The sequence below is a fragment of the Salvia hispanica genome, chromosome 2 (assembly GCF_029641045.1).
Source record: "Salvia hispanica isolate PSC_SH4W2 chromosome 2, Shi_PSC_v1, whole genome shotgun sequence".
Taxonomy (NCBI): Eukaryota; Viridiplantae; Streptophyta; class Magnoliopsida; order Lamiales; family Lamiaceae; genus Salvia; species Salvia hispanica.
Window position 1 is genome coordinate 52,266,766 of NC_142693.1, and position 23,152 is coordinate 52,289,917.

The following is a 23,152-nucleotide window of genomic DNA, read 5'->3' on the forward strand; positions in this document are numbered from 1 at the left end:
GATTTTAAGTTTACGAATTTCATAATTCTTTACTTTCCAAAATATTAAATTCTTTGAAGTCTTGATTTTGGAACATTACTGCGAACCTCAACCAAAAATTGTTACATATAATTTTAACTCATTCATTAAATATTTTAAAGCTTCATAGTTTATATTTACTCTTTTTATAAAATATAGTAGTACTAGAGTCTTATCTTAATTCATCATGCAATAAATTATTATTTGGTATATGATACTTAGTATATTAATAATAATTGAGTTTCACACTTTTAATTATAAGAATTTTCTAATTTTGATTTTAATTTTTAGTTTTTAAATATTTAGTTTTTAATTCTTAAAATTTTTAAAAAGGAGAAAGATTGTAGTACAAAATTGTAGAATAGTACATACTAAAAAAATACGAATAAAAATATAAAGAGAAAATGAAAAAATATGTAGTTGCATTATTAGATATCACTTTAACTTATTATATTAACTGAAATTTTCTTCACATTAAAATTCCCTAAATTAGAATCATCCATTATTACTTTATAAAGGATATACTCCCTCCGTCCACAAAAAATAGATCACTTTCTAATAATGAAAAATTTATCTCTCATATTTTTCCCACTTTTTCTTCTCTCTCATACTTTACTCACTTTTTCTCCCTATCTCTCTTACTTTACCTACTTTTTCTCATCATCTCTCTTACTTTACCAATTCTACATTAAAATCCGTGCCGAACAACAATAAATCTATTGTTTGTGGACGGAGGAAGTATTAGTCGAGATATAAATTATACTTATTGCAAAAAGCCATAGGGGTATTATGGTCTCTAAATCACTACTTTTAAAAAAAAAAGTTTAATTTGTTTCAGAAACAGCTAAGAATGCACGAGCTACCCAACTCGCTTGTGGATAGAACAAGTGAAGACATAATTGCAATCCTCTGAATGTGACCTGTTTTTGGATTCTATTTATTCTTGGCGTTTTCCTCTTGAGCATAATTGTTGCAGCCATATTTCGAATCTATAATTTTGTATATATATCAGGCTGTAAAACACAATAATCACAAGTCTAATTTTTCGGTTTTTATTTGCATTACTACATATGGATATATTGCTTAATCTTCAAGCTCTTCCGGCTACGATTGGCGGACCTGCGGTGGCTATCGGCGGAATCACTTTGTTTTTCCTCAGAGAGTATGTCAAAGATCATAGGAAGAAATCTTCCAGCTTCCCTCCTCTGCCTGGTAATCTTGTTGTCAGCACATATAGATATAGTAGTAGTGATATAATTAAATGCAAATTCTAAATATTGTACAAACTTCAAACTATGATCTGAACCTTTAGAAATATCAACATGGCAAAATAACAGCAGTAAAAAATGTCAACACATTGTCAACACAAACATTTTTTGTTGCTGTTATTTTGCCATCAGTTGACATTTTGAACGGTCCAAATCATAGTTATGAGTTTGTAAAATATAAAGAGTTTGCATTTTATCACTATCCGATAGTAGTATCGGTAGTAGTATGTATCTTGGACAGCCCAATCATAAAGAATGTGTGTTTTGATGCAGAGATACCAGGCTTACCAATAGTTGGAAATTTATTACAACTAAAAGAGAAGAAGCCCCACAAGACTTTCACCAAATGGTCTCACAAATACGGTCCCATATATTCCATAAGGGCAGGCTCCAACACCATGGTTGTGCTCAACTCTAATGATGTTGCAAAAGAGGTCAATTTCTTTCTCCTTCATTTCTATGTTTCTTCAATATTTAGCATGAAATAATCTATACATGATTTGTATGCCTTGCTTTTAGGCTATGGTTACAAAATACTCATCCATCTCAACTAGAAAGCTGTCAAATGCTTTGAAGATCCTCACTTCTGATAAAAGTATGGTTGCAACGAGTGATTACAACGAATTTTACAAGGCGGCCAAACGCCATTTGCTTGCGTGTACTCTTGGACCTAATGCTCAGGTTGGGCTGCTAAACGGCTACATATATGTACACGGTAGAGGAGACTAACTAACATTAATAATCATGCTTGTTACTGCAGAAACGGCACCGTGTCCATAGGGATGCCATGATAAATAACATCTGTGACCAGTTTCATGCTCATGCAAAACTGTATCCTTCTGAAGCAGTAAACTTCAGGAAAATATTTCAGTCTGAACTCTTCGGATTAGCAATGAAACAGGTGAATCTATCTACCTACTCTCAATGGATGTTTTTACAAAACATGAAATATCATAGTCCCTCTGTTTAATACGTAGGCGATTGGAGAAGACGTTGAATCCATTTATGTGGCGGAACTAGGCACTACCTTGTCAAGACAAGAGATGTTCAAGATACTCGTAGTGGACCCTATGGAAGGTGCCATTGATGTGGACTGGAGGGATTTCTTCCCCTATCTCAAGTGGATTCCTAACCAACACTTCGAAAACAAACTTCAGCAGATGCATTTCCACAGGGAGGCTGTGATGAAGGCCCTCATTGAGCACCAGAGTAAACGTATTGCTTCTGGCAAGGTATTCTGCGATCATGTGACACATTTCTTATTCCAACATTTGATGTTAAAGTTTATTAATTGCTATGTTCCATTTTGTGTCACTGTTCCATTTCATATGACACATTTTTTTCACACGTGTCTCGGGAAATAATAATAAATAGTCAAAGTGGAGAGAAAGTAAAGTAAGAGAGAGAATAATGTAGAAGAGACTGAAAGAGGGAGTACTATTTAATAATATACGACTCTACAGGTGATAAACTGCTATCTAGATTACCTGTTATCCGAAGCTGCAGACACATTATCGGAGCAGCAAATACTGATGCTTCTGTGGGAAGACATCATCGAAGCATCAGACACGACATTAGTTACCGTGGAATGGGCCATGTATGAACTTTCTAAAGATCCAAATAGACAGGTGATCTTGCTAACTATGATTTACTAGTTTATAAGTATGTCGGTATTTCCAACAACTACACTAGTTTTGTTATTTCCAACAAAGCAGAACTACTTGTTGTCTGAAATCCAAAATGCCTGCGGATTCGACCCACTCAGTGAGGAGAAGCTATGCCGACTTCCATACTTGGCCGCAGTTTTCCATGAAACGCTGCGAAAGCACAGTCCTGTTCCAATAGTCCCCCTGCGATACGTGCACGAAGAAACGCAGTTGGGAGGGTATAACATACCTGAAGGCAGCGAGGTTTGTTATTACCGTGACACATGACTGAATGTTGTTTTTATTCCAAGATGTGTACACACTGTATAGTTTATTGAATTTAGTGTGGTAAGAGGAAAGTGTCTTACAAACTGAGTTGCGTCTATTATTGAATTTATGTTCATGTACAAGTTATGACAATGAATCTCCTTTGCAGATTGCTATAAACATATATGGATGTCACATGGACCAGAATGTGTGGGATTGCCCGGAAGAGTGGAGGCCGGAGAGGTTTGTCTCGGGTAAGGATGACACGACGGAGCTGCACAAGACGATGGCGTTTGGAGGGGGGAAGAGAGTGTGTGCTGGAGCTCTTCAAGCAATGACAATTACTTGTATAGCAATTGGAAGATTGGTGCAAGAGTTCGAGTGGCGACTCGGGGAGGGAGAAGAAGCGAATGTCGACACTTTGGGTCTAACAACTCATAAGCTTCATCCTTTGCAAACCATTGTAAAGCCAAGACTGATCAGGGAACGAATGAGTATCTCATAGATTCCGATAACTCTTGTGTTGTTGCTTCTTAAGCGAACTTATAATTCATAATGAAAAATTATGAATTTTGGTGTACTATTTATATTTTTTTAATATAATAACTACTTCCTCTACCCGGCCATAAGCCATGCTCTTCTTTTTACACGAGATATGAAAAATTGATATTTAATGAGTTAAGTGGTGAGAAAGTAAAGTATGAAAGAAAAAATAGTATAATTGTGAACAGAGAACGAAGAAAAAGTATGTGAGAATAAATAACTCATTAATCTTGTCAAAGTCTCAAAGATTGTTAATTAAAAACCTGTTAAATATATAGATTAAAATATACTCCCTCCGTCCCACTTAAAATGCAACATTTGGGAATCGGCACGGGATTTTATGTAGTGTTGTTTTGTGAGTTAATGAAGAGAGAGTAAAATAAGAGAGATGAAAAAGTAGAGATAGAGTTGTTTCCATTTTAGGAAACGTTTCATTTTTAATGGGACAACCAAAAAAGGAAAACGTTGCATTTTTAATGGGACAGAGGGAGTATTATTTTATCAAAAGCTAATACTAAGGAAATGTAGAGGACCAGTTTTATATATTAGCTTATTAGCTCTTTCTATCATATTATAGGACCTTTTTTAACTAATACTCTCTCTCCCTATGGGTTTAGGATTTTAAATGAAATGTCAAGTCTCATCTTTTAAAGGCACGAATTTTAAGAAAGGTTAAAATAAAGTTAGTGGAAAAAATTTAATTGAATATAAGTTCCACTTGTATATTACTCTTTTTCCACAATAACTAGTAATATCTTGGATTTCAAAATAAATAACCATAGCATTGATAAAATGAAATTTTAAAGATTTTTTCCCTTAGTTTTTCCATCATCGAAATTGTTTTCTGCTAACATCTTGTCTACCACCAATCAAACTCATTTAAATAAATAAATAATAAAATCATACTCCTTTAAATGGAAATAATACTTTTCTCCAAATAATAAATGAAGAATTCAGAATTTAAATGAAGAATACATTTCTACTAACATCCATATTTAAGAGTCGTGTGTCTGTATGTATATCTGTTTTCCTGTTACAAATATTAACCAATCGTGTTACCACCATGTATGAAACGTTGAGAAATCGCGTGACTGCAATTTCAGGGAACGAAAACCCTTGATGGCGATAACTACAAGCTCACTTCTGATGGCAAGCTCAATTCAAGAAAATATAGGCTGCAGTTCCAAAACAAACAAGGGTAAATGGACGAGCACATGTACAAGGGTCAGAGATAAAAATAGGATATCATATCTATAACCAATTGAACAAAGAAAGCATTATCCTGAGATCACTCCGATATGGGAAACGAAAGAGAAAGCAAATCTTTCTCCAGCCCCCTTCCCCGAACTAAATGAATCAGTCCACCATCATCATTCAATATCATCTCTTTTCCTTCTTTCTAACTCTAGCAGACTCACATACACCATTTTCTAGTGTTCCGAGAGGGTGTATGGTCAGATGAAATAGAGCGTTTTCGAAAACCTTACTCTTACTAGTGATTTCTGCTCGATACAGATTTTTAAGAACATTATAAAATCAGCTTAAACCAACCAAAAGAAACAGGTCAAAGATACTACAGGCAACCGAATCAAGATTTGATAAATTTGCATGAAAATGCTTTTACAATACCTTGCTGACATGAAAGCCATCCCAACAAAAACAGCCTTTACTGCTCGTTTTTGTCCACTGTACTCAATTGCCAAAGGCAGCATTTCATGCAAGGTAAGAAAAGCCATCACTCCACCAACTTCAAGCAAAGCAATACAAATGCATCCACAAACATGTCAGATTAGAAAATCTTAGCTTTTGTAAAAAAGATTTAAAGAGTAAACCTGATGCAAGAAGGCCCTCAAGTATTTCAGGATTCAGGCTGCTGGGAAATAGATAAGCTGCAAATGATTAAAAGCAAGAAGCGTATGACATCAGAAAGTCTTGGCATTCTAAATTTATACCAAAAACTCAAAGTAGAGGTCAGACCTACAACAATTACACCAAGAGGTTCAGCAAAACCAGAAAGAGTAGCCAGCTTGAACGCCTGCCATTTGCTGATATATAGCAAGCACAAAATATTTAATATAACTTTCTCAAAAATAGCTAAACAGCTGTAAGTGAGTTAGATATGACAATATTGCATTGTTTTATAGGCTGCCAAATGAGAATAGACTACATATTGATATAGATGAACTGCAATCCTACAGATCAAGATAACAAAGTAGCATGGATAACAAACAACTTCAGGTTCTACCATTTGTTAATCAATAGATAAGCCCAAATTATTTCACATACTAAATTATTCGGTTATATTCAAACGATACCATGGAGGGCTTGTACCTCTTTGTGGCAAAATAAATAGGAAGTGCAACAGCAACACCCTGCACACCAATATAAAATGTTAAACAAGTTACAAGGCATTATCGTATGATCAATATATGCCAGACTTGAAGCTTAATTCTAAATAGCATCATCATAATCAACTGCTCCTACCAGATAAAAAACCAAATATGAAGATCAAAAGGAATGGAACCCAGCAGCCCAATGCAAGCAATAAAGATACATATATCATGCAAGGTGGACCGAATAGAAGCATGGTAAGATACACAAATCAAGGAAGACATTATGTATAACTAGCTGGGATAAGAGACAAGTGGAAGAGCGATCCCAACCATGGAGTATCCTCTACTCATGTGTTATAATTATGGTCAAAATATTCGTTTTGATATTCCTAAGTTATGTGCATGCATGTAGCCATCTAAACAGTAATTTTCAGCCATTAAAAAGGCTTGTGCTTGTGTATGAAATCAAACTTGAATTTCATATCAAATTGGCATTTGCCTCGTGAGTTGAATTCTCTTTGCAGAGATTTTCACTTGCTGAAGCACATAACAAGACAATTGAGCAAGGTCTTTTGGTGCTCATGGTGCCAAGGTTCTTGGTAGATTATAAAGCCAAAGGATCAAGGTTTCCAAGCTCTTAGTATGATCAAAGTGGATTCTCGATCTGGTGAGACTGTAACTCTTATAGATGGGGCTCTTGGATCATGAGCATGGTATAAGAGATGGTGTCCGTAAAATTTGATTAATATTGTTCTGTATAATATAAAAATACCAAGGCTATACCAGATAAGTAAGAAAAAGAATTCCAGCTCCCAGATACAGAGTTTGAAACCAAGAAAGAAACCAATGGAGGAGCTGCTGCAGAGTAAATAAGCTCTTATTTCAAGCTTATATTTAAGGCTATCAATATTTTGGTAACTTGCATACAGGCATCCAATTTAAATTTATGCTGGCAGCACTCAGCAGAGGTACTCACTGCAAATACTAAAACATTTAGGCATACACAAATAAAGCTAACATAAAACATCTCAATATATATTCTAGAGGCTACATCACTAGTGGTGCAGCACATCCATTCAGGATATTTCACATCAAAGCAAAAGGCATCTATAACTAGGCACTGAGAAGATACCTCAGGAATATTGTGCAAGGAAATAGCTAGTGCCAAGTTCAGACCAACACGAAGACCCTGAGAGATATAAACATAGAAATTGGAAACTGTAAGAAAGAGTATAAGGTCTTTCAAAATCAACACCCAACAATCCCTCATATTGATAGATTTAAAGGGCACAGAGGCAATATGAACCAAAAAGAAACTAATATATGCAAACAACTTAATGAACAAAAAAACATTGCTCCAGAGATTTCAAAGGGCACGGAGAAAACTTGAACAAAGAGAAACTTTTGAACTGAATGAACAGGAACATGATCCCACGGATATTTCTCCTGCCCAAGCATCTGGACGCCGACTAAAAATTGCCAAGGACCTAGATAGCTCAAAATAACCAAGGTCCTGGACAAGGTCCATCCACTTCTTAGAGGACAGGGACTATTTTATTTACTCTAGGGCATAACCAATACTAATAACTATTACCTGAAAAAACTGACTCCAAACAAAGGGTAAACTATAAAAGAAACAAAATAACTGCTTGCATCATGTGGTTTCCCAGCTCTTTTCTTTTTTCCCTGGGTCATCAGTTTTATCCACATGAGATTTCAACATTTCTCTGATGAACTTCCACAGTTCCACCTTAATTCTCTATACATGTTTTTCAGATTGAAAATGAAGAATGTTGTCCTTCTTGGAACTAAAATGGGTGGTTAATCATAGTTTAGTTTATGTACCCAACTTTCAGCTTTTTCCAAAAATTATCTCTAAATCATGCTTTCACTTACAAAACCTCCAGCTTCAAAAAAGTTTGATTTGTATCCCACTGTGCACACTATAGTGAACTCAAATTGCTGCTTTGTAATAGAAAAAGCTACATTCACAGCATATAAATATCTTATAAAACAATTCGCCACCTTCATTGATCCAAGGAACACTGCCATTCCCTCAGGAAAATTGTGCAAACTTATACCTGGAAAAACAAAAATTGGATCAAAGAGATTCCATCTTTAAGAGAAATTATAAATAATCAAATGAACCAAGCAGATAACTCTTCAACTTAATAAAACCTAACAAGCATCAATACTGAATTTTTGATATTGTAATCATACGATGGCATGACAAAGGAAAAACAATAATAAGCTTACAACTGTAATAGCTAAAGAGAAATATGTATATATCTTGAAATGTTATTTATAATTAGTGTGGTGATATGATTATGAATGTCTAACTTGGATACTACTAATTGATAACAAAGTTGGCAGAAATGATGTCTTCAGAGAACCAAATAGCGTATGGGAAAAGCATTACCAGATAGTGTCCAAGTTTATGCAGTCCATGTTTTATATAAGAAAATAAAAATGAAGCCATTACAAAAGGGATGAAAAACCCAAAAGTCAAGTTACGGTCAACCTAACACAAATGTCTCATATCTCTATTGATATTCTAATACACAAAAATCCCTCAAGATCACGGTATTTGATGCACACCAAGAACCTCTAAACTTATCTCTATCCCACACCTTCTCTAAATCTTATTTATGCTCAAAGGCTCTCATTTTAATTTCTAACCACAATCCCCAAGAAAGGTCTGGAACCATGAACTCCTAATAAGTAATATCCATGACTGTTTAACAATCAAACTGCAAGACCAAAACAGATCTTAAACTTAACATGGCATAAGGTGTGCCTAACATTAGCTATAAAGATATGTCAATGTCGTGGTTGGAATTCTGTGTGGCTTGAAGCTGATTCCATGTATGTCGTAAATCTTATTACTTCATGTTTGACAATGGTTTCTTGGAGATTCAAAGCTCATTGGTGTAGATTGCTTCAGATTTTATGTTTATGAACTTCTGGGTCTCTCACATTTACAAAGAAGGCAATCAAGCAGCAGACAAGATGGCTGATCTTGGCTTTGATATATAGGATGGTTTTCTTTTGGTCACTCTTCTATTGTTTCTCCCATTAATCGAGATATATGAGTGTTTTTAGCTTTTGTTAATTTTTGTAGTAGTTATTACAGTCCTGTTACGTGTTTGGGGGTTTATGGAAAACAACAAGTCAATCAACCATCGAAGGTTTTGACAATTTAGCATAAATAATGCAGCCAAATTGAGATTATTAAAGATCTAGACATGATTGAAAAATCCAGAGAACTAGCTCACCTACGGCAGTGATGATTCCACTAAACAAGACTTGACGTCGATGCTTCTTCATGATATCTTTGTTCCGTTCATCCCCATTTTTCTGTTTTAAGGCACAAAATGACTCTTCAAAAAACAAATAATCAGATGATTCAGATCCAGTAGATACTTCAAGTCTGGTTGGTTGTCAATTATGACACATTTTAAAAAGAACCTTATTTTTCTCCTGATGTGGAACAGGTGCAAGCTTTGGTTCGGGGATGAAATTGGCGATCACCGCAAAGAAAATTACACCTGCATAGAACTAAGAGGCCAATTTACCAGCAATCAAGGAGATTAGATAACAAACAGAAACAAGATTACTTAATAATGATTATATCATTATAGAGAGACCATACCCAGAGATTTCCCTTTAAGAAGCCAATGGAATTAATGGCATTATGAGCCAAGTCTAAGAAAGATATGCTCAACATCAGCCCAGCAGCAAAACCCTATCAAAGGCCATCCTCAAAATTACAAAACAAGCTAATTCCAACTAAAATCTATAAAGCAATCAGAACACAGGTGTCCATTAGCATGTCGAAACTATAATTTTACCCGAACTTAACATAAAACAATACAGTATCGCCTCATATTGTTGAGCTTACTTGTAAAAGGCCAAGAGTCTTTAGATTTGGAGTCTCACTAAGGACAACAAAAAGTGCTCCTGTTGAGAAACGAAACTGGTGAAGCATTAACTCTGTGTCACGGCTGATGCCAAATAATAGAAACCAAAACTCATACACTTGAACACACAATAAATACTCATAGAAACTCCATTTTAACCGGTGAATTGCAGGTTGAAACTAGACGCAATTGATGCCAATTGCCAGAGACTAGAGATACATAAGCAGAAAGAAGAAAAGAAAAGGTAACAAATGTAGTCTAGAATGAAAAGGAATCGGCAATCCTTATCAAATTAATTAAATTTTAGGTCACAGAACATACAAATCCTTAGGTGAAGTTGACAAACTTTCACTCACCAATGGAGGTGCTGAAACCACCCAGGAGGGAAAGTGCAAGCGCAACCAAAACCTGTGAATCCATTAAACCCATACTTCCCAAATACGCAGTTCAAGCTTGTCGAATTTTGAAACACAAATTGAACAGGAAGGAGTAAGGGTTATAGAAGCTAAAGGCTACAGGAAAACCGAATTTATGTATTGAAAAAAGGGGGGGAAGGGAAGGGACAAAGAAATCCCTTGATTGGGGGTTAATCCTCAGTCATGAACTGCCGTTGAGGGAAAGAAATGGATTGATTGTTTTGAAGGGTGAGTCAAAGTGCGATGCTTTGGCATAACCGCTGCCTGCATTAAAAAACTGATTGTAGGTTGGACTTTGGAGTTAGAGTCCGATAACTGATGAGTATTCCATACCAATATTGCACTTCAAAGCATCTCCAATGAGATACACTACAATTTTAATCGTGATATGTAATTTAGTTTCAAGGATGCACTATAATTAATAAGTGAAATTTTATAAAAAAAATCAAAACACATTTCAGGTCTTGGATTCTTAGATTGGATAGTTGTGGTAATAATATCGGAACTACATTATAATACTAAAAGCGTTACATTATTAGCCGAGCTACATTATTAGACTACATGATCTACATTATTAGATGACACGTGGCATTAATCTAACGGTTACGTCACAAGATCTAATGACTGTGATTTGCTTTTATTTTTGACATAATTCCAATTATGGATATGAACACTACTACCCTTCAATGCAAAAATTAATCTCATTTTTTTATTTTTAAGTAAAAAATACCTATATTTAGGTTTGCATTAAGCCAAAACCAATATTTTTAAAAAAAAAATTTATGAGTAAAAAAGCATAATATAGATAATATTCTTTTAAATTTGAGTTTAGTGTAAACTGTTGGAGTAAATCATATTTGATGTGACATTTATACTAACATGAGTTTGAGTTTAGTGTAAATGGTTGGAGTTGCTCTTATACCTAAATGTATATGTCTATAGGGTAATACTCCATCCGTCCAACAAAGTTTGTCCCAGTTTGACTCGGTGCCAGTTTTAAGAAATTGTTTGACTTTATATTAAATGGAGGTGTGTTGTGGAATAAAGGTCTCATATTGAGATTGAGAAGTGTATTTAATGTTTTTTTTTGTTGGTAGATTCCAAGTGAGACAAATTTTGTGAGATAGACGAAAATGGTAAAATGGGACAAACTTTGTGAGATGAGGGAAGTACTTGATTAATCAATAATTAATGCAATTATATTATGGTTTTTTTTCTACTTTGGGGAAGAGCGAAGAAAATATTCACAAGATCAGAAAAAAAAATTTGTTTACACACAGCATGTGCATTTTCAATGCACGTAACATTAACCTCTTTTTCCTAGGTTCTATGCACTTTTTAAGTGATTTTGAGACTCAGTTTTAGTACAAAGTTTGATCTTTTAAGCTACAGCTCGACTCAAAATGGACAAAAGGATGAAGTTTGGGACACAAAAAGATCCGTCAATGAGTCAGGCACACGTTGTTAACGAAATCTCACCCAAAAAGCAAGTTCAGACCACGCGAGGTATTCAGCAAGCCACGAATGATTCGATCAGTCCAGAACAGCTCATGATCTACCCAGTCCAGGACAAACAACTAGAACCATGTGGTTCGTCACCGCAATCTACACACGCCCCGCGAAGAAATCCTCAAGAGTCCAGAACATATTACACAGGCCACGCAGCCCACATGAATACGCTCTCTAAACATTAGATGGATCTCCTTATAAATCAGTTCCTCAATCGCATAATTGGTTTGCTGCTTTTAACTTTATCAAATAATAATTTAATAATAGTAACAATAGATGACCTTTAGTCTTAGATCGATGGTCAATGAGGGTGGATAGATTGTTTCGTCAAACTAGCGGCGATAGACAATTGATGGCCCAAGGACGATGGAGGCTTTGTGCAAACATGCTCGTCTCAACATGTAATTTTCTAATTTAACTGTAATTTTATCTTATGTGATAAATTTTTAATTTACATTTACAGTAGTATTTTAATAACAATAGTTATAGTCTTAATTTTATCATGGGAAAAGACTATGAGTACTAATGGTCACAAAAATTTCATATAGACATAACACACCACATATATATATATATATATAGACACACACCAATGTTAAAATTCTGACATGGCAAATGCCTAATCTATTTGATCATGCTTGAGCGGATACCCTTATCACCTTGATAAGACTAATTTTCGCAATTATGTCTAGACTTGGAGCCCCATGCTATGGCTTCGGCAACTGCTCTGTCGCGTTCTTTAGACGTGATTTCATTAGTCAAATGGGGTGAGGGGGGAGAAATAGGGCGGGAGTATCCCTCATCCCCTTGCAAAGGAAGGCAACCGAGCGCAGTCACTACATCACTGATCAAAGGGCGGATAGTTTCATCTTCTTGAAGACACATGGCTGATATTGCAACTGCTTGGTTGAAGCTTTTCTTGGGGAAGTCACCTCTAAGTAGTGGATCTGTCAGTTCCGAGAATCTACCCGGCTCCATGAAAATGGCTTCAGCCTTATGATCACAAAAGAGATGGAATGTGTAAGACATATTGGTTTTAGAGGAATTAATATATATAGTATTCCCTCTGTCACTAAAAAGTATGAATTATTTCCTCATTAGTTTGTCCCCGAAAAGTATGAACCTTCTAATTTTGGAATAGAACACATTACGCAAACCTATTATTTTATTTACAACTTATACTATTACACTACACTACTAATGATGTGGAGCCCACTATCTAATAACACTACTTACACTATATTTTATCTCTCTCTTTCTTTATCAATTATACATTAAAACCCGTTTCAAACCAAATGTTCATACTTTTCAAAGACGGAGGGAGTAGAATTTAGAGGTGGGGCCTTACCCATGTCACAAGATTTTGTTGCTCGGGACCCCTTCTGCTGTCAATGGCTCTTTTTCCTGTGATTAATTCCAAAAGAACAACACCGAAGCTATATACATCTGATTTGACGGTGAGCTGACCTGTGCGTTGATACTCAGGAGCACAATAGCCATATGTTCCCATAACCCTTGTAGATATATGAGTCTTATCTCCAATAGGTCCAAGCTTGGCGAGCCCAAAATCAGACAACTTGGTGTTGTAGTCTTTGTCCAACAAGATGTTGGATGATTTCAGGTCGCGGTAGATCACAGGAGGGTTTGCCTTATCATGCAAATACTCCAGACCTTTGGCAGCTTGTAATGCGATTTTCATCCTTGTGAACCAAGGTAGTGGTGACCGATTAGGGGGTAGGTCTGCACCAAATTAAACCTAAATTCAATATGCATTTACAAGACAAGACAAGACAAGAAAGTATAATAGTCATGTACGTATATAAACATACCAAGAAGATGGTCTTCCAGAGATCCCAACTGCATATATTCATACACCAGAAGTCTCTGTTCGCCATCCGCACAATAGCCAATTAGGTTCACCAGATTCTGATGGTGTAAAAAGCTCAACATTAGAACCTCAACAAGAAACTCCCGGTTCCCTTGCAGCCCATTACGATCAAGTTGCTTAACTGCTACCAACTGAACTAAAAGGCGTGTCAGTTGTAAATAACTCAATTTGTCAAAGAAAATATATGTATATACAATATAGTTATATTGTAGTAAATCACCTGATCAGTTTTGTCGAGACGACCTTTGTAAACACGACCAAATCCACCTTCACCAAGCAAATATTCTTGCCTAAAATTTTTTGTGGCTGCAGCCAACTCCCTAAAAGTGAAAGTTTGAGCTGCAATATTGTTGCTATCTCCTGCAACATTGTTCTTCTCTCTTCCTTCGCTGCTTGTAGTTGTCTTGTTAGTTGTAGCTTCTACTGCTGTCTTTCTTGGATTTTCTATAAATATGTATACATACGTAATTCGAAACAAAGATAACAAATAAAATGAAAATGACATAGTGGGTGTTAATTACCATTGGATGGCTGTTGGGAGCTAGAATTACGGTGTGACTGTGGAGATGGGTCTTGATGGGGAATGGATGGAGGGAATGCTCCTTTTTTCTTTTCTGTGTACCTCTTTGCTGCTCTCCTTCGAGTCGAGAAGCAAGAAAAACATGTCATTATTACAGCCTTTATATCAAAAGGCACGCAACATTCCCTGATCAAAATTCATTCAAATAAATTAGAATTATTAATTCATTTTTCTTTCACAACAAATATGCAGATAGACATATCAATACAAAACAATTCCTCGAATCATTAGCCATTTAAATCATGGTTATGCCTGTAACAATTAAAATGTTCTGGAAAGGAAACCCTAACATTGTATAAATGATATATGCAAAATTAATAAGATGGAAATATGGGTAGCATGAAAGAATTTGAGAAATAAAAACCTGATCATTTCCAAAAGCCATGTTTTGGAGGAGTGATGACAAAGGAAGAAATGCTTTTGTTTTTTCTGCACATTTTCCGAGGAAAATGGAGATACACGGGAAGGAAGTATGGTTACAAAATTACAATGGCAAATAAATTAAAAAGATGGCATCTGCTCTATATTTAGACAATTCAAGTTTATAGCATTATTTGCGAGAAATATTTTATAAAATAAATCCCTCTGAATAACCATTTCGCTTGGCTAAATGTTAATTCTAATTATAAAAATTAAAATATTCTATTAACTTCACATTTTTTATTTATATTTACTATTTTATAAAAATTAAACGAAAATATAGAGATCCAAAATCGGGCAAAATCGATTTCTCCTAGTACGATTTCTACGTTCGAGCAAAATCGGGAAATCTCTACTATCCCTCCTACTGGTGAGGACACCATCATCCTATGTTCAGACTTTCTAGAAGGCGAGCTTAAGGTATGCACACACAACTTAGATATGAAAGAATGCGATGCGCCCGTGTCAGACAAAACAACGATAGGGGTATCGAGGAATGATCACACAGTAGCATTGTGAGGAAGGCAGTTGCGCAAGAAAAGACATAGGGCAGTTGCACAACAAGATGAAAGGTACTTGGAAGAAAATAGAACGGACAAGTAGGTTCACGCAATAAGGTAGAAAAGAGTAGAAGTGGCTCAGTGCAAGATAAAATAATAAAAGGTGTGAATTCCCCATAGAATCTCAAAATGTGGTCTCAAAGGGGTCTCAGTACAACGAACGAAAAGGAGTAACGCAAATGCGAAAGTAAGATCGTAAGGTGAATAAAAGCTTTAGAAATCTCAAATTCCATACCAGACTGCCCGATCAAAATTTGCAAAAAATTCGGACAGCGGTTATTGATCAAACATGTCAAGGCCTAAAACAATCAGTCGCGTCAGAATTTAGGAATATAGACAGATGTCATGAAGTTGCACTAGTAATGGTTCAACGGGTTTGTTGAGGGCAACTCAAAGTGATTGGAACTTTTCAGAACCGTTAAGGAAGAAGAGAACATGATAGCCTTAACTTGGTGCTGAAGAAAGAAAAATCATTGGGTGTGAAACAGTATATGTAGTGAAACCGAGCTAAAAAGAATTTCACTTCTGCCAGAAAGAGCTTGCCACAAACATGGTTACAAAATAAAGGGGTGAACCAAAGTTCCAAGAAGAATGTTTCATCCTTTGAAGAAAAACAGGTCTGGAGATGTGATCATACTGAAGGTCATAACTACAAACAACTTTAGGAATGAAGTTCAATGACGGAAGCTCATAAAATCAAATATCGTTCTTATGAATTTGAAGAATACTACTCAAGCAAGAGGTCCAAAGTTACGAGGGCAAACACAAATTTCAAACCAAGTGAGTCATGACTCGATATAGGAAAAGAAATAAGGGACATCACTCGCAATTTGTGAGTCAACCAAGGTGTTTAAATAGACAAGGGCTCACGGTTATTCAAAACGTCCCGAAAAGAACTTAGGGCCCAAGGAAAGACTACATAATAGCATTGTAAGAAAAACTGCTACACAAGAAAAGCAAAATAAGTTTGCCCAATCAAAATGAAAGATGCTTGGAAGAAGAATTTGGGCGGGCAGGTATATCTACGCAATAAGGTAGACAAAAGTAGAAGTAGCTCATAGCAAGACAAGATAATAAGAAGGTGCAAATTCCCCATAAATTTTCAAAACGTGGCCAAAAGGTCTTAGTACATCGAATGAAAAGGAGTAAAGCGAAATGCGAGAGAAAAGGTAAAGTAAGTAACGATTCTAGAATTTTCAAAACATGGGGAAAGGAAAACAAAATCGCTATTCGAGCACTAGACATTTCTGCCCTCGTCCTCTTCGGGTTCTTCCAACTCTCCGACACTCTCCGCATTCGAACTCTCTCCCTTCTCGAACGGTCCCATCTCCTCGTCTTCCTCCTCGTCGCTTGGGGCGAAGGAATCGAGGTAAGCAACTCTTCGGCCTCTCTTATGATCCTTCGAGGGGCTGAAATGTGCATCCTAAGGGTCCTTCTACGGGGAACGCGGGCAACGTGTGGCTCCTCATCATCGCGATACTTCATTCGGCGCGCTGCTCCTGGCGAGTACTTCTGCGTCGGCGGATGGAGTGGAGGTCCGTCGATGGGGGCAGACATGGCCGGAAGTAGGACTCCCATTAGGCCGACGAAGTCTCCTCGAGGCGTATATTTGGGTGGGCTAAACCAGGTGTAGGATACTGAGGCTTGAGCGGTCCACTCGCTCCAAGGGGAAGGTAGCATATGGATAAGTCGCATGATTCCCTCGTGATGGGTAGTTCCATACGCGTAAGCGTCCAGCTAGTGATCGTAGAAATCGGTGACGAAGTTCAGGAGGAACTGCTGTCCGTCCCATTCCAGCTCTCTATAACGTTCTACCGGAAAGTTCCTATTCTTGGCGTAACGGCGACGCATAAGGGCGTGATAGGGTTGAACCACCTACATAAAGGGGAAAAGGAACAAGTCAGCACCGCCACAAAGGGAGAAAAGAATAACAAGCGTGTATGGTTCCAAGTGGTGCCGCGAAAAAGGATAGATATGCGTAAAAGCAAAAGATGGCGGTACGAAGATAGTATCGTCGGACGTTCGCGTTCCTAAGGCAGCTATTCGCGCGTTTCCTCTCACGATTCGTCGAGTTCCATGTACACTAATAACCTTATACTAGTCATTCCACGTTTCTATTGTTGGTACAAGCGCTGTGATCGTATAGCTAAGGCATGCTAGGTTCAAAAGTCCAAGTCCAAGCATCGCAATATTTCAACATAATCTCACGTAATCACATTAGCATTACACAGTGTTCAAAAGTTCTCATACGCATTCGACAGATCATCATTCGGGAAGCATCGCTTCTCATTCACAATATTTCCAACACTTATAGCATGCTTTACACAAAATAACACTTTCCACCGAAATTTCCAAGAGCATAAAGTTTCAATCATAGAGATATTCTGTACCTCTTTCTTCGTGGTTGAACGAGACGAGTTGCGGTGTTGAGCCTTCCATATTCAGTTTGTTAGAAACAATGATTACAAGGACAACTTAAATTTTCGAAAAGACTCTTGGGTCCAGAGCGGAAAGAACTGAGGCTCTGATACCAACTGTAACAGCCCGCCCTCCTAGGGTACAATAAATGCGCCGACTGCTACCAAGACGGACTTAAAGAAATGAACAAAGGCTAGGGTTTCATTTAAAGAGTGTTGACCAAAAGATTAGAAAGAACTATCAGAGCATTTAAAACAACAACTTAACCTAGAAGCTTGAATAAGAAAAATGAAGGTATCATAAATGACGATCAAAATCTCAAGAGTATGACATAGTTTCCAAGATAAAACCAACAAGATAGTCTAAGGCCTCTAAACCGAAAGGAGAGTGCAAAATATTCAAAGATACTAAAGTGTTTCGAAGAGAATTCAGCGGAAAACGACCAAGAGAAAACGCAGCTATGTATGAAGACACAACTACGCTTGAAGTTCAAAGACATCCATCTTAATTAGTTAACATGCTCAACACCCGCCACCACTCGTCATCGTTCAACCTGCACATAAGGAAAACACATGCAGGGCTGAGTATTTTGAAATACTCAGTGAGCTCATTGCCAAAACGTTTTATAAGTTATGCCACCCTTACCAAGTGAACTCGAGTTTTTAAGCAGTTTAAAGAGAATATCACGAGTATCACAAAAATATATTTTCCATAGACTGGCCAGTCAAAATAACTCCCCATTTTTCCTCAACAATTCAACAATCACAATCATTCCATGGTGCGACGAAAGTGTGGCCACACTTTTCGCCCACGAGACCGGCCGACTAGCAAGACTTTAAAAATCTTGAGGCTCAAACTCTATTTCTTCTCAAAGGATGGAGGATTAATGGAGTAAAGTAGAAGAAAATTGAGAGAGAATGGAGAGAGAGGACGAAAATTATGGGTAGGGGGCGAAAATTTGTGATGGCTAGGGTTAGGTTTTTGGCTTCTTATTTATAGAGTTTAATAAGATCTTTAGGTAAATAAAATAGAATATTTGGTAAGATCTTATTCTCCACAATTAAATAAATGAATATTGTGAAGTAGGGAATAAGAATTAACAAAAATAGACTAGGGTATCAAGGCTTGAAATTTTTGAAACCTATGGCTCCCAATTAGCCAAGATTTTGTTTTGGTATATTTTACGGAGTAGAATAAAATATCATGGAGCAAAATAAAAATAAGAATTCTCCCAACTTGGGATTGAAATAGCCGTTCCCTATGCCTTTTAAATAAGGCATGGATTTTGAATATTAACTAAAATAAGATAAGGCAAGATCTCTTGAGGTATGAAAAGATTTGGTAGAATATTTAAATTCTAGGTATGGAAGGAAATCAAGTAAGGAATCAATTAAAAAAGCAAAATAATATTTCCTTCCCAACATAGGTGATTTTCGAAAATCACTTAGGAAACAAGGGGCTCGATTTTTCTCCATAAACTAAGGAATATGGGTCTTGGATTTAATTTGGATAAATATCCCAAAAATTAAATTAAATCCGGAAAAATAGAATTCCTTCTCCAAAAGTCAAGGGGGTCGAAAATCACAAGAATTGGGTGGCTAGTATTTATGGAAATTTTCTCTAATATTCTCACTCACCCATAAACAAATAATTCATCTCATAAATTAATAAATCACATGCCACATCATGTAATCAACAAGTTTAACTTTTCAAACTTCCAATGCAAACCCTAGACTCGACTCGGCCATTGCATCTCATGCAATAAATGCATTCATAAATAATTCACGTCTCCACGTCATCAAAATAAATTCTAGGGCTCTAAAATTAGGGTTCGGGTATCCGGGATGTTACAACGGATGATGAAGTGAGATTGATAAGTTAATTTGCAGCGTAAATATTCGAAAGAGTGAGCTTGAACAAACTAAGTACTAGGATATTCATACATTGAAACAAATTTTCAGAATTAAGAAAACATGCTAGCCAACTTTAATATGTCATATTATATTTTAATCTACTCTTATCTCGTTAATAATTTATTTATTCTATAAATAACCTAATTATTTACATATACGTACATGTATTAATATCATCAGCCAATCCACGAGTTTAGACTTTTCGAGCACATAACAAAGTTCAATAGAGGCGAAAACTTAACTTCACTAACGCCAATAAACTATGTTAGTGGAAAGTTACAAATTAACTTGCACACTTACATTTGAATTCAACGGTAGCATACTGATGTGAGTAAACATATTTCTATGTTTCCCTTGTTTTTATTCACTTTTAAGTGTTTAAAAGAGCTACTTTGGCATTATTTTAATACTATAGGTCATTGCTTGAGGCTAAATGACAAAAGATGAAGTTTGGGATTAAAAAAAAAAAGACTGATCATAACACCGAGAGATCGCACGTACTGTCCGAATCTATCCCGCCACGCATGGCCCATGCGCTAGTTGTCAAAACTCAATCTCACCAGAAGCATAGATGGCACGGATTTGCAATTGGGTGACTAATTTCTTGGCTCGTGCGTGTTGCACACAGGTCATCACAGGTCTTGATCGAGCTCACACAGAGACATCGAAGAACGTTCAAGCAATCCACCGAACCCCGAACCACACAGGTCCCCCCTCAAGTTGGGCTACTGTAGGGATCAGATCACCAATGGATTCACTATTTACTGGGTGTTCTTTTATAGATGTTAAGAGATGTTCAATCTCTCAAGCTAACAGACCAAGAACACATAACACACTGCAAGTACAAACGCAAGATACAAAGTAAGAACTTAGCACTAGTCAGAATCTTAAACCGATTCAGACTCTTAGTCGTTCACGACTTGTATCACATGCACACTCAATTAGCTGGATTAGTAACAAAAGAACAGATGCTAAAGGATCTAGATATAACTAAAAGACTAAGAATAAAAGAGATGAAGATATGAATATGGCTCAAGTTGCAACGCAACTGCACCGGTCCAAGGACCTCTCCAATCTCAACCGGTCCAACACCCAAAGAATCCAACCTAGCGCCGGACATCGCAACGAAAATGAAGCTGTTACCTCTGCTAGAGAGTACAACCAGTCTACACTCACCAAAAAAAAGAGAACACACGATTGGGAACGTCGATCGGAGAAAGAAACCGACTGAATCACCCAGAGAGAAACTGTAATCGCATAGAGAGAGGGAAATGAACAGAATGAGAGAGTGATAGGAGGTGGTTCACCTTAACCCCTCACTCAACAGACACACCCCTAGATCGGACGGTCTCCGTTTAAGATCCGCGTGGAGTGCACACGTGGCGGACATCGGCATACACCCGAGTAAGTAACAGGTAAGCGGGCCTCATTTAATACATTGGGCTACTACTCAAACCAATTGGGCTCACAAATAACTCAGCCCAAATGTGAATGGTCCACATATCCAACTATCTGGTCGGGACACTCGCTAGACCACTTGGTGCCCCTCCTCAGTTTGTTCCCTTGTCCTTGACTTCGAGTACCATCTTCAAGTCTCGGAGCTACTCGAGTCTTACTTCTTCTCCTTTGGCAATGTTTTAGACGAGGACGACTAAGGATTCTTGTACTCTGTGTGTCATGGCTATTGTTCGGGATCAGCTCAAATCTTTCAGTAGGTCCAACACATGATGGGTGTCACATGTATTTTCGTCAATGTACTGAAACATACATAAACAATAAAAATAAGGAGTACTAAAAATCACATCTATACATCTATAAAATGGGAGTTTTGGAGAATATAACAAAAGTATCATTATAAATATTATAATAAAATAAAATTAAAATAAATAATTACAATAATAAAAGAGAAACTTAATAACAATAAAAGAGATGCATCTCTTAGTCTTTTCTTCACCTACAAATAATGCTAACCAATGCTAATTTATTAGGAAAGAAACCTTTGAAGTGGCGTTTTCATGAACAAAAAAAGTAAACATAATGTGACTTTATTGGATGATCGAGTAATTAAGTTAGGCATTGATCCACCATTTTAGTTTATTTTGCCATTACTTGGAAAATTAATTACTCCCTCCGTTCTATCGAAGATAATCCATTTTCCTTTTTGGTTTATTCCAATCAAGATGACTCATTATTAAAAATGGAAACACTTTTTTATCTCTACTTTATTCTCTCTCTCTTACTTTACTCTCTCTATTTAACACACAAAAAATAAAGTTACATAAAATCTCGTACCGCCCAAGAAAGGAGTCATCTTCCTTGGGACGGATGGAGTATTTGTTAAAAAAGACTTTATTTAGGACTTTTAAAATTTGGAGTTATATAAATGATTTGAGAGGTTGAAATATTATGAATCATTATTATTGATTTGATTTAGAATAAATGATATTGACTCAAAAATATGAACAATGCCAAAAGTTACAAGATCTTATATAAATACTAATTCCATTAAATAAAAATGTACTCCCTCCGTCCCGCGTTACTTGCACTAGTTTCCTTTTTGGGCGTCCCAAGTTATTTGCACTCTTTCCTTTTTTAACAAAAGACAAAACATCTAATCACTCTTTTTTTATTCTATCATTTACTTTACTCTCTCTTATCTAGCCTACTTTTTTCATCTCTCCTATTTATTTAATATAATTTCTTAACCTCCGTGCCCAAAAGTAATCGTGCGACTAACCCGGGACGGAGGGAGTATTTATTTTATTTGTGCTTGGTATGTGTGTGACGTTACAAGGAGAAATCAATACGAGTAGGGGGGGGGGGGGGGGAACTGAGAGAATAAGGAATTTGGCGACGACGAACTGAGACTTTTTCTAGTAGATAAGAAAAGGCGTGATAAGTGGTCATTCCAACATCTCCAAGGGCAGCCGAAATCCATTTTCTGGTGTGATAAAGCCTTCAACCGTAATTTTTTTATAACTGCAAATTAGGGCTTAGATGGAGGCAAACTGTAATCTATAGTTGATTTTTGTTTGAGATTCTTAAATGTAGATGGAGGCAAACTGGCCGATGGAGAAATGGCGTCAGCGCATGACGAAAGAAGTGCATTAAACGATGACTGGAAAAGAGAAGAGTACCCGAGAATGATAGAGGCGGACATTTAGAGATTGAGGAGAAGAGAGGACGGAGACGGACGTTTTGACCTAAATGAATTTCAAATTATACCTTGAATTGTTTGTTAGTAATGAACTTTCTAATTAAGTGGCCCAATTATTTAGATGAAGGGTTTAATGAGGCATAATTTAATAAATACTTATAGGATTAATATAGGATTAATGTGATGAATTTATTTGTTTCGTTTAATAAATTATCTTTTTAAATAAGATGAAATATGAAAGTAGATTATATTTTTTAATATTTATTGTGTAGGTCATTATTTTATTTTCCTATGAT

At 36.4% G+C, this 23,152-nt stretch overlaps 3 protein-coding genes across 3 annotated transcripts; 1 reads left to right on the forward strand and 2 right to left on the reverse strand.

Annotated features, from left to right (window-relative positions):
• The first annotated feature begins 942 nt into the window (after positions 1-942).
• Positions 943-3,817, forward strand: LOC125214062 (ent-kaurene oxidase-like). Its single transcript, XM_048114935.2, has 8 exons — positions 943-1,230; positions 1,560-1,720; positions 1,806-1,967; positions 2,047-2,187; positions 2,264-2,518; positions 2,750-2,914; positions 3,002-3,196; positions 3,369-3,817. The coding sequence occupies exons 1-8, from the start codon at positions 1,089-1,091 to the stop codon at positions 3,702-3,704; spliced, it is 1,557 nt and encodes a 518-aa protein (XP_047970892.1). The 5' UTR covers positions 943-1,088; the 3' UTR covers positions 3,705-3,817.
• An 834-nt stretch (positions 3,818-4,651) lies between these two features.
• LOC125196969 (ZIP metal ion transporter family) lies at positions 4,652-10,728 on the reverse strand. The gene is made up of 12 exons (XM_048095646.2): positions 10,352-10,728; positions 9,977-10,035; positions 9,728-9,820; positions 9,544-9,633; positions 9,351-9,432; positions 8,101-8,156; positions 7,208-7,264; positions 6,074-6,114; positions 5,720-5,787; positions 5,575-5,631; positions 5,372-5,489; positions 4,652-4,917 (listed from the first exon to the last, which is right to left on the reverse strand). The coding sequence occupies exons 1-12, from the start codon at positions 10,422-10,424 to the stop codon at positions 4,872-4,874; spliced, it is 840 nt and encodes a 279-aa protein (XP_047951603.1). The 5' UTR covers positions 10,425-10,728; the 3' UTR covers positions 4,652-4,871.
• Positions 10,729-12,447: 1,719 nt separating this feature from the next.
• On the reverse strand, positions 12,448-14,844 carry LOC125196950 (putative serine/threonine-protein kinase PBL25). The gene is made up of 6 exons (XM_048095619.2): positions 14,753-14,844; positions 14,330-14,514; positions 14,029-14,252; positions 13,750-13,939; positions 13,269-13,660; positions 12,448-12,913 (listed from the first exon to the last, which is right to left on the reverse strand). Exons 1-6 carry the CDS (start codon positions 14,758-14,760, stop codon positions 12,590-12,592), a joined length of 1,323 nt encoding a protein of 440 aa, XP_047951576.1. The 5' UTR covers positions 14,761-14,844; the 3' UTR covers positions 12,448-12,589.
• Positions 14,845-23,152: the final 8,308 nt, after the last annotated feature.

Coding starts and splice junctions, on each gene's coding strand:
- LOC125214062 (XM_048114935.2), top strand. CDS start 1,089: ATGGATATATTGCTTAATCTTCAAGCTCTTCCGGCTACGATTGGCGGA. Junction 1,721..1,805: donor CTAATGATGTTGCAAAAGAG/GTCAATTTCTTT, acceptor CCTTGCTTTTAG/GCTATGGTTACAAAATACTC. Junction 2,188..2,263: donor TCGGATTAGCAATGAAACAG/GTGAATCTATCT, acceptor TTTAATACGTAG/GCGATTGGAGAAGACGTTGA.
- LOC125196969 (XM_048095646.2), bottom strand. CDS start 10,424: ATGGGTTTAATGGATTCACAGGTTTTGGTTGCGCTTGCACTTTCCCTC. Junction 9,433..9,543: donor CACATCAGGAGAAAAATAAG/GTTCTTTTTAAA, acceptor GCCTTAAAACAG/AAAAATGGGGATGAACGGAA. Junction 5,788..6,073: donor ATTTATTTTGCCACAAAGAG/GTACAAGCCCTC, acceptor GCTATATATCAG/CAAATGGCAGGCGTTCAAGC.
- LOC125196950 (XM_048095619.2), bottom strand. Junction 14,253..14,329: donor CTCCCAACAGCCATCCAATG/GTAATTAACACC, acceptor ACATATTTATAG/AAAATCCAAGAAAGACAGCA. Junction 13,940..14,028: donor GTCTCGACAAAACTGATCAG/GTGATTTACTAC, acceptor CTTTTAGTTCAG/TTGGTAGCAGTTAAGCAACT.